Source organism: Sinocyclocheilus rhinocerous, unplaced genomic scaffold (assembly GCF_001515625.1).
Source record: "Sinocyclocheilus rhinocerous isolate Xijiao unplaced genomic scaffold, SAMN03320098_v1.1 scaffold1489, whole genome shotgun sequence".
Lineage (NCBI taxonomy): Eukaryota > Metazoa > Chordata > Actinopteri > Cypriniformes > Cyprinidae > Sinocyclocheilus > Sinocyclocheilus rhinocerous.
Window position 1 is genome coordinate 334,926 of NW_015634472.1, and position 11,334 is coordinate 346,259.

Genomic DNA, 11,334 nt, shown 5'->3' on the forward strand with positions numbered 1-11,334 from the left:
AATTTTGGTCTCATCTGACCACAGCACTTTCTCTCAAGCCTTCTCTGAATCATTTAGATGTTCTTTGGCAAACTTTAAACGGGCCTGTACATGTGCCTTCTTGAGCAAGGGGACATTGCGGGCGCTGCAGGATTTCAGTCCATTGCGGCGTAGTGCGTTACTAATGTTTTGCTTGGTGACTGTGGTCCCAACTGCCTTAAGATCATTAACAAGCTCCTCCTGTGCAGTTCTGGGCTGATCCCTCACCTTTCTCATGATCACCCTTACCCCATGAGGCGAGATCTTGCACGGAGCTCTAGACCGAGGCCGATTGATGGTTGTTTTGTATTTCTTCCATTTCCGAATAATCACACCAACAGTTGTCTCCTTCTCACCAAGCTTCTTGCTGAAGGTCTTGTAGCCCATTCAAGCCTTGTGTTGATCTACAACCTTGTCTCTGACATCCTTTGACAGCTCTTTGGTCTTGCCCATGGTTCATGCTGGTTGGTAGGGGATCAAATACTTATTTCGAAATGCAAATCGCAAATCAATTTCTAACCTTTATATAATGTTCTGTCTCTATCTGTTAAAATAAACCTACCATAAAAATTACAGACCCTCCATTTCTTTGTAAGTGGACAAACTTACAAAACCAGCAGGGGATCAAATAAATATTTTCCCTACTGTAAATATTTAAAAATAATAAAAACAAGGAATCTTGAAATAATTGCCTGGATGTTTCAGTATAACCAATGTAAGACGTTTTCTTATAAGATTAAATGCTTATAATCGCAGTTCAAATGGCGATCACAATGACATGAAAAAATATCATCCTTACCCCATGAGGCGGTAAGGATGATAAAAACACAATATTGTTTTTTGATCAAATTGTGCAACCATGTACTATAAATCTATTCATTTTAAAATAAAAACAATGAAATATATGATAGAAATGTCAACAAAAAAAATCATTAACCAACATCAGAGAACCATAAACATGCAAATGTGATGTTAAGATAAAATATCAACTCAAAGTATTGGGAACTTCAGATGTGTTCTGTCAAAGGGGTTTGACAGACAAAACAGTTTGGAAATGCTGGATTGAGTCAAGAGAGTTCACTCGTCACATTCTGCAGTTTAATCGTTTTTATTAAAAGGCATCACTATGAATAATAGCGATGCTTGACTTGGCAAACACCACTAAATATGGTGGATAGTGGTCGACCGATATTGTTTTTTTTTTTACAGCCGATGCCGATATCTTGGAAAGCAGGGTGGCCGATGGCCGATATAAAGCCGCTATAATTTTATTTAATATTTAAGAAATTTGAAATAATTTGAAAATGGATTTAAAAATAAATGTGTAAAATAAACATACTTATACTTTAGATGGCAATGTATTTTTCACAAATAAATATTTAATAAAAAGTCAACTTTGTAACCAACAGGGCACTACACTTTGTGTGCATTGGGAATCATTTTTTTTCAAATAAAGCCAAGGTAACACTCATTTTACATACAGCACACAGTGAAAATGACATGAATATGACAGTGGGCAAATGGATGAAGCGCAGCATAATTTGAAATCACGAGTTTAAATTTTGTCTATCACGCGTCTCCAGTGAAGCTGAACTCTCCTCCTGTCCGCATTCAATTCACACGGACCGACCGTCATGCAGAGAACACGCGATCGTGCAGGATACACATGCACACTTGACACGATCTCGACTAGATTCGACTAAGTTTGCAAGATTTGTGAAATTAAATGTTCATTAATAGACATTCAAAGATTTGTTAAAATGAATGATTTAAATGCGTATTTTCTGAATGCTGACAGCAAACGAGACCGTATTATGTTTGCTTTTCTATTACTAATAATATAAAAACAGTCGTTATAATACTTTTTTGTATACATTTTAATTCCTTTGTTTAACTGTTCTATCTGAAAAAACAGCAAACCGGAAAAACTTATTGGCCGATGCAGATATTTGTAAAATGCCAAATTTCGGCCTTGGCGATATATCGGTCGACCACTAATGGTGGATGTTGTAATTTACCAGATGAGTGAACACCAGGAGGATAGAAATCCACTGGAGAACATCCCTGTGCCATGCGAGGATCCATGTAGGGAGGCATCATCATCCAGCGCGGGTCAAAGCCCAGGACATGAGGAGGGTAAAAGCCTCTCTGTGGGTGAGCAGAGCTGGAATGGGTGGGGTGACCCGACTGCTGCCACGGAGTCATCTTATACACCTGCTCCTAAAAACCATAAAATTCAACAATATCTATAAAATGAAAGCATACAGTATATATAACAGCATAAAAAGCATTGACAAAAGCATATAGTGGCCACAAAAACAGTCATTTCTGAATATTATAACTTCTGCAAAGACACACACACCTCAAGATCTTCAGGGCGGCTGTATTAATAACCATTTCCTCTTACTTACAGGATTAGGTGTAAAAGCTCACCTGCTGCTGGTGCTGCTTCTGGAAGCGGGGCGGCACAGGTTTCTGGTGCCGGCCGTAGTCTGGGAGGGGAGAGGTGGACTCAGGACCTTCGTCATCATTGTGGTAGTTACAACCTTCATCTTTGTAATCCTGACTGGACGACTCAGCTGGTGTATCCGACACTTCTATATATAATGAAATGGTGTTAAGAAAAGAGCAGCATCAAAATCCTCTGAGATGTCTTTGAACAACTCCCTTTAAATCCCCAATACAAGGGAAGCTAAAACTTAAATTTATAAACCAATTAGTATAAATGAACTAGTATAACCTTTAGCGCTGTACTGCCAGCCCTCCTGGTGGTGCTTGGATGACCTCCGGCCCGGAGACTGTGTCAGCTCCTTGCTGTCTACTTCTCTCAGCATTTCTCCAGAGCGTGCAGGTTTCTCAGTTTTGCCAAATTTTTCATCCAGTTTTTTGAGTTTTTCTGCACAGGCAGCCAGTCTCTCCTCCCGCGCTCTCCTCTCCTCCTCCTCACGCCGTCTGCGCGCTCTCTCCACAGCAGAGAGATCGGCCAAGACAAACTTCCCACGAGGAGGCGCCTGCCGTTGGTGCTCCTCCTGTTCCTCTGCGGACTCACTGTTTCCATTGTTCTTCTGCTGGTGTTGCAAATCACAAACAACAGAGAGAAGAAATCTCTTAGATGAGCCTGGACTGATAGTAGCACCTTAAAGGTGGTATTTAAAAGATCAATAAAAAAAAAAAAGTGTTTTAAACAATTTAGAGTGAACAACAAAACTTCAAAATAACTGAGAAGCTTTTAAAATAATGTTGTCTTAATGTTCTTGTATTCCCTACAATACAATAAGAGTCTGAAACTTAAATGGCACGATATGCCAAAAGAAATATCAAACATGCTCAAAATTATGCTTTGCACTAGCATGCATTAGGGGTGCTCCAATTGATCGGCTACCAATCGCTATCTGCCGATAATCACTTTGGGAAGTTTGATTTCACTTGCAGAATCGAGGCAGTGTTGCATTGTCACAAAAGTTTATAAATTGCATTTCTTTTTAATTCTTGCCCGTGCTTAAACCATTCAGGTTCGCACATACTCTTGCTTATATTTACTGCGTTTAAACATGTCTATGAAAGATTGTATTACAGTACTGTGTAAAAAGAGTATCACAAAGCTCAAAAAACATTTTCAGTAACAACGTTAGGATTTGAAATCCAAATGGATAAATGTTGTATTTGTGGCAAACAGACGCGGATCAGTAGCAGACTCCTGTGTGAAAGCACAATACGAGTCCGTGCTGCTTCTGTACCGCTTACGTGGGCTACTGCACATGGACTGCATACGCACTGCAAACGGAGTATGTGTGAACCTCACATACAGCTCACGAAATCAGGCTTGTGCTGTGTGTAAGCTATTGTGCAACAATTGCCCCATTATAAAAACATAAATGCACTGCATGATCAAACATGTAGGTGAAATAACTATATATATTTGAAAAATGTCAAAAAAATGCCCCCTTCCATCCCTCAAATTAAAAAAATCCCCCCCACCCACAAGTCACCAAAGAGGGGAATTCTCCCCCATTTTCAAAAATGAAATTCAGGCCCTGAATGAATGTCTGTAAAACCCTGACTGGAGCATCACTACAAACAATTCTACATGATAAAAAGCAGGCTTCAAAAAGATCAGTATTAGTGACCGGTATTGGCAGACACTGCTTCCTGTGATTGACGAAAAATCCTGATCGGAGCACCCTTAGCATGCATCACACTTGACATGAGGTTATCCAATCAAAACATAGAATATACAGTATAGATATAAAAATTCTTAAAAATACAGCAGCAAAGAGTTGGTTCAATTGTGAAGGACAGATAGATATCATTATCATAAAAAACTAAAGTTATAATTAACAAAAAATTACAGGTAACCAAAACTAAAACTGTTAAAACCATAAAAAAAAAGTTACTTAAAATTAAAAGTTAAATGGGGGGAAAAAACATATTTCAGCTAGTTTCCAAAGCAATATTTCTAATTTTAATTAATTTTTAACTTGATGTACTAAAATAACAAACTGAAATAAAAAATTAATAGAAATTATACAGACAAACTAAAACAAAAGTTAAAAATGACAGACACAATAAAATTACTCAAATTAAAATGAAAACAAAGTAAAAAATAAAAACTATTAACAAAACTATAATAGAGCTCCCAACACAACTGAAGAATAAATTTACACCGCTCTACTTATATTTATGGTTTGTATGCAATCCTACACAATGTAGACATTGTTAAAATACCAGTAGAAAATAAAGAAAGATCTTGGGGAAAAACAAATATTCAGAAGGCTGTTGACCGTTACCTGAGATTCAGTAGAGGAGAATTGTCCATTGGGCTTCCTGGAGGTTATGGGCTCTGGCTGGCGTGAGTATGACTCCTCCTCCGCGTCCTGTGGGACCGTGCCGTCACCAGAGCTCTGAGATGAATGCTGGTCCTGATGGTTATCCCAGTCATCCCTGCAAGACACAAGCACCAGAACGTGCTTCAATCTCAACACAAGCCACTTTCACAGCAAATGCACTGCATTAAAACAAAGAAAAGCTCACCAGATTTTGTTCTTCTCACAGGGGGTATGATCTTCCTCATCATCACTGAATTTGAGCTTCTCGCTATAATCCACTTCCTCATGGAGACCTGAAGAACAGACAGTGGTCACAATAAGCATTGGCGAAAATGCCCATCTGCTGTTCATAAAGAAAGCGGGCGCTCACCTGCCCAGCCGTCTTCACAGTCATTGTCCAGTTCATCGAGGTCCTTCAGGTCCTCAGGGTTGATTATGGCAGGACGGGGAGCTCGATCTCCTGGGCGGCGGATCGGGCGAGCAGAGGGGCGTGGGGGGATACGGGGGAAACGGGTCTCTCTTCTTATATCACCACTGCAAAATGAAAAACAGTGATTTATAGAAGCGGACAGCAAGCTTTCCTCACTGTACATGAGTGATTAAAACAACACTTACTTGATGGGCTCTGGCGCAGGGAATGCTGGTCTGGAAATCAGCCTGGATTCAAAGCGCACAGGAGCAACCACAGTGGTCGGGCCGTGATCCGAGGAGCCCGGGGCATCACGAGTCTCTTTAGGGCACATCTGACAAACAAAGAGCCAGTAAGATCTTTTCAAAGAAACCACAACACATTGGATAACTGACATGATGGCCAGAGACTCACAAACGCAGGCAGCATGTCGTGGTAGGTGGTGGTGGTGTGGTGCTGGTACTGGAGGGCTGATGGGGTGGCTCTGCGCTGCACAGGCGGAGCAGGCCGCAGCGATGGCTCCTTCACATCAGTGGACTGAGCAACGGCAGTGGAGGAGGAGGAGGGAGGAAGAGGAGTGGTGGTCTCAGCTGGGCCGTTGCTCTTGGTGTCCGTGTCTGTGCAGGGCGGAGCGGCAGACAGTGCTGGGGGTTGCAGGTTCCTCCCACCGCCCTCCCTCCAGCTTGACACGTCTGACAACGACACACAACATCAGCACATCACACTGAGACATAGGGATGTAACGATTCACTCAACTCACGATGCGATACGATTCACAATTCAGATTTCACAGTACAATTTTCTTATGAATGTTTTTTTTTTTTTATGTTTTGAATGTTTGTGATTTTCTTTGTGAAATTGAAATATGTCAAAAAACAAAACCACAAATCAAATAAATAAATATACAAATATAAAAAATTACAAATATTTATATTTCTATTTATAAAATACAAATATAAATAATACAAATACAAATTTGAAATTAGAGGCAACCACTGTATTTTAATCACTATCCAAACAGAAATGCTGCATACATGCAGCATGAGCACTTTTTAATCTAACTGTGCGTTCACACCGCCGCCGTCGAGAGCGTCAGAGATCGTTCTGGCCGCCCTGCCAACAACGCTGTAGAAAGATTTGTGGACGCTCTGACGTAGATCGAATGCTTATCTTGTATTTAAAGGGGTCGCAAAGCAAACAAGCTTGTTGATCTTGTGCAGACTGACCACAAGGAGGGTAACGTTATAAGTTAACCTCATTAAATATTGTTGTGGACGAAGTATTAAGATCCTTTACCTAATAATGTATAAAGCACTAATACCACTGTAAAAATAATCTGATACAAGTCCAGCATTGAAAATGTTACTTAAGTACAATCAGGTATAAACATTACTTAATGCAAGTATAATCAGGAAAATTTATTTAAAGGTTTAAAAGTGAACTGGGACTATTATACTATTATTAACATCATAAAATCATTTGTTACTACGAAAAACTACAAAAAATTGTAATAAAAACAAATTCAGAATCTCAATGATACCATTATTAGTAAATTAACACGGATATATGCATGAATATGCCGTACAAACAGAGAATAAGTTGATAATAGTAATACCAACAATAGCTGACCACCAACACATGTTGTACTGTATGTGTGCAATAAAAGAAATATAAACTGAAATTGCAAACATACTGAATTTGGACCACAATATGCTAATATTTCTAGTCTTTAGCGAGAGTTGTGAAGCACTAATAGTGTTGTGGGCATCTGGATTTCTCCACACAAATCACTAAAACATCACTTGAAAATGTTCTTTCTGCCAAATATCCCCATAAGCAATTGTTTAAAAAAAAAATATATTATTCTACATGTTTGGGTTTCTGATCTGTTAAGAAGTTGCATTTCTGTTCAGATTTTATTTTGGCTTATTTTCTTTCATTTTATGTCATTTTCAGCACATTCCTACTGCAGACAAAGAGATCTGTACAGATTGGCTGTGTTTTGTGACCCTGTTTTCACACCTGGCTAGGAAACCGTGTAAAAGTTAAGCGACCATTTTATAGATCCACTTCACAAACATGTCCTGCTAATATTGTAACCTAAAATAGAAAGGATAAAATATATTTGAAAATATAATACAGTAACGCCATGACGCTGGCTCACATTGAAAATGAATGACTTCCGGCCACTTTGACGCTCTCGACGGTGGCGGTGTGAACGCACGGTAATTAGATTGTATAATTTTGAAATTTGAAGCAAAAACAGAATGGTCTGAAAAAACAGCATATGGGATGAATGAAAACGCAAATTCACTCTCTGCCAGCAGGTGGCAATATAGCGTTTCCTTGGTTACCGCTGTAAACAAAACAGCACTGGGCTTATAAACGCTGCTTTAATATGCATTATACAGAGGCAAGATAAGAAAATACCATCTAAACTTTTCTAAAGACAGTCAGTTCTCCTCAGAGATACATTCAAACATTTTAAACTCCCACCCCTCATTGTATAGTGATTCGTTTAACGCAGGGGTGCCCAACCCTGCTCCTGGCGATCGACTGTCCTGTAAAGTTTAGCTCCAACTCTAATCAATCAAACCTGCCTTTAAAGCTAACTAACATCATAAAATCATTTGTTACTACGAAAAACTACAAAAAATTGTAATAAAAACAAATTCAGAATCTCAATGATACCATTATTAGTAAATTAACACGGATATATGCATGAATATGCCGTACAAACAGAGAATAAGTTGATAATAGTAATACCAACAATAGCTGACCACCAACACATGTTGTACTGTATGTGTGCAATAAAAGAAAAGTTGTCTACTGATCACCACATCAGAACAGATCTGACCAGCCACACCAAAATTGAAAGAATGAAGCCTATCCGAAAGCTGTCTCTAAAAAAGTACATGTTATATCTGCTTACATGACGCAAACACGCAAAGACAAATCATAGAAGCCTGACATTTCCCATCATCAAACCTGACAGCACTGAATATAAATAAAATTTGTTTGCTTGTGCACAGTGAGTTAGGTTAAGACAGGAATACAGTTTTGGTTCTTTTCTACTGAAGATTGAAACCTAAATGTTTTATAGTGAATATAGGACTCACTCTGTGGGCGGAGGCTTGGTCCGGGCCCATACGACGGATCGAAGACGCTTCTTTCCTTGCCAGCCTTGTCCTGTTCGCCCGCTGCTTTCAGCGTCGGAAATTCCTCGTGAGAGAAGGGCTGCAGTCGGCTTGAGACCTTTAAACCTGGACAACAAAGCCAAACAAACGTAAAACACGACATCACAACTAACACATCTGATTGTGTTGATTAGAACAAACTGATGATTACCATCTTGATCTACTGCCTTTCCATTGAGCTGTGTCCATTGTTTTGGTCCACCTGTACTTGTGCTCTAGAGGGACAAACACATTCAACAGTCATGAGACACCACGATACACTCATCATCCCCACATCAATGTAGGGTGAGCACTATGAAGAGATGATGAATGTGCCATCTGTACCTCCTGGCTGGTTATTGGCATGGGCTTCTGAAGATTGGAGACAGATTTCTGTATAGCCAGCGGTGGCTGCGACTCCGGCAGCTGTGCTGATGATGCAACGGAACTACAGGAGGAAACAAACTAATCAGACAACGTGTGACAGCCGTTTGCATCCAGAAATAGAGCTGGGTATTTTGAGAACAAAGTAAATTCAAGTATATATTTTAATAACCAGCAGATTTCACAGGACTACATACATCACTCAGTTTCAGCACGTGGATAAAGCACAACATCACTTACAAAGAAAACATTCACCTCACTGCAAATCTAAGATTTTGAGTATGATGACAATAGTTATTTCAGCTGTATGAACTGACATTCAACATGCAGCACTGATGACACAACACATACTGGAGATTCATGAAGTGTTGCGACTCAGTATGTTAACTTGTGCAGTTCTAATTGAGACACACACACACACATACATATACATATATATATATATATATATATATAACCCCTAAATGAATCGCGATTTGTTTAGCATCTCAACCGATTTAAATCGTCACATATTTGAATTGATTTTCAACCGGCTCGCGGTTAATCGTTACATCCCTAGGTGGAACGGTTCAACTTGCTCATGGTTCGGTTTGTATCACGTATTGTATTTTAGAGTCACGGTTTCGGTATTGTTCGGTATGTGCTGTTTATGCAAAAACTATACTGTCAAATAAAAATAAAGAAAATAAGAATAATCTAACTACAAGCAACAGCACAAATAAATACAACAGAAAAAATAAACAGTGAATTTCAGGTTTTTTAGGTAGGTCTAACATTAGTTTTTAGGTACAGAAATTGAATAAAGTAATGAAATGTAAAACAGCATTGCATATTTGACTGTATAAATTAAAGATTAATCTTCATTAAAGTTACAAAAGCTATTCAATCAAGAGCAGTGAGTGATTTATTTGTTGTTGCAGTTTGATTAATATTAAGAAAGTGCTGTCACTTTAAGAGAACTTTTAGCACGTGCCGAACCGTGTAGAGAACCGTACGGTTCGATTTTTTCCCGCAAACCGTTCCACCTCTAGTTTACACAGACAGTCTGATGAAGCTGAGGTGCCATAAATGCATTTACACTGCAAAATTTCAAATGCATAACTAATTTTATAAGATTCATGTTTTACATATTTTTTTAAACATACAAATAAATGTTGAAAAAATGCAATGATACTTTTAAATATGACTAAACCACCAGTAGGTGGCGGCAAATGTCTGTTTTAATGAGTCATTTATTCATTCATTCAACCGATTCATTGAAATGGCTGATTCATTCAGAAACGAGGAAAGTGACTGTCCTTATCAGGGCTCTACAGTGCGACCAACTACTGCGTGCGACTATGAAAAAATATTTAGGAGCACCAGTGCGACTGACCCGATCAGCATGCGACCTCTGAGCCTCATTAAATGTCTGAAAATACACCTACAAGCCACTTGTGTGTTCTTCTGTGCCAACTCTGTAGCACAAATGTATTTCTTAAATACTGATTTCACTTGATTGGTAACTTATTCTTATTATACTTCTTATTCTACTTGTTTTTATTTTGATGTTTTAACTAGAAATGTTAAAAAGCTTATAAATATATTTTTTTGAATTTGACAAAAGATGACACTTTTAATAAAGTTAGAAAAATGCCATTACAAAGGTAAAAACAAAATTCCCTGTAAATCACTTTAAGGAGTCAAATATCACCTCGTAATGGGAAGGTTACTTTTTTATCAGAAGTTTTGATTACTGATTAGAAGGTGCTTCTAAATTTTTGACCGTGCTCCGCACAAGCGCTCCTAAAAAGAAAAGTAAGCATAGAGCCCTGCTTATGAATGGGACACTGAATCATTGACTCACTCGATTCGTTCAAAAACGTGGATTCATTCAGTAACGAAACACCGCTGTGTGTTGCTCGGAGACACACAACAGTCCTGCTGTGGCTTTAATCTGAACTATTTCCGTCAGCGAAATTGAGCAAAAACAGTCAATATTTTGTCTAAAATCCAAGTCACTTAATTTTAACGTCTTGTTTATTGAAACACTATTGTATAAAATCAGTGTCACATTGCAATCGTGTTGATATTGATATTCGGGGAAAGATCATGGCCGTATAGGCTAATGTTGCTTACCTAAATCATATTTTGTAAATATCTTTTCTTTTTTTTTTTTTCAACCATAGTATGCATCTATAAATTTCTGTGAGTTACTTTGTGTGTGCTGTCTCTCTCAAACACTCACTCAGGATTTGCAAGCCTCATCTGGCACGACATAAATACATTATCAGTCCCCGTTTACACTGAATGCAATTAAAATTAGAATCATTCTCACGTGAAACGACATGTTTACACGCGACAGTGAGTGTGCGTGTAACTGTGATGTCATTGCCGGCACCGCTGGCAATAAAAGGATCGGCTCGGAATCGGCAAGACGTGAGAATGACCGGCGGGTCACCGATCCGGGCAGGTAATGCGAAAAATCGGCCCCCGCTGGCAAAGGAGCGGCTCGGAATCGGCAAGACGTGAGACTGACCGG

The 11,334-nt window shown here is 38.9% G+C and overlaps 1 protein-coding gene across 5 annotated transcripts in view; it reads right to left on the minus strand.

Moving 5' to 3' along the window:
- The window catches only part of LOC107745628 (protein PRRC2B-like), a 33,765-nt gene extending 24,768 nt beyond the window's left edge, over positions 1 to 8,997 (minus strand). For 4 of the 5 annotated variants that reach the window (XM_016559549.1, XM_016559550.1, XM_016559547.1 and 1 more), the window contains exons 1-11: positions 8,775 to 8,997; positions 8,602 to 8,665; positions 8,373 to 8,516; positions 5,668 to 5,945; positions 5,460 to 5,587; positions 5,215 to 5,378; positions 5,050 to 5,137; positions 4,806 to 4,959; positions 2,759 to 3,086; positions 2,452 to 2,615; positions 2,037 to 2,238 (exon numbers count right to left, since the gene is read on the minus strand). In XM_016559549.1, the coding sequence (XP_016415035.1) occupies positions 2,037 to 2,238; positions 2,452 to 2,615; positions 2,759 to 3,086; positions 4,806 to 4,959; positions 5,050 to 5,137; positions 5,215 to 5,378; positions 5,460 to 5,587; positions 5,668 to 5,945; positions 8,373 to 8,516; positions 8,602 to 8,665; positions 8,775 to 8,795 (1,735 nt within the window). In that variant the 5' untranslated portion in view covers positions 8,796 to 8,997. The remainder of the gene's footprint in view (positions 1 to 2,036; positions 2,239 to 2,451; positions 2,616 to 2,758; positions 3,087 to 4,805; positions 4,960 to 5,049; positions 5,138 to 5,214; positions 5,379 to 5,459; positions 5,588 to 5,667; positions 5,946 to 8,372; positions 8,517 to 8,601; positions 8,666 to 8,774) is intronic. The other variant, XM_016559548.1, reaches the window with a different exon arrangement.
- Between the last annotated feature and the right edge of the window lie 2,337 nt (positions 8,998 to 11,334).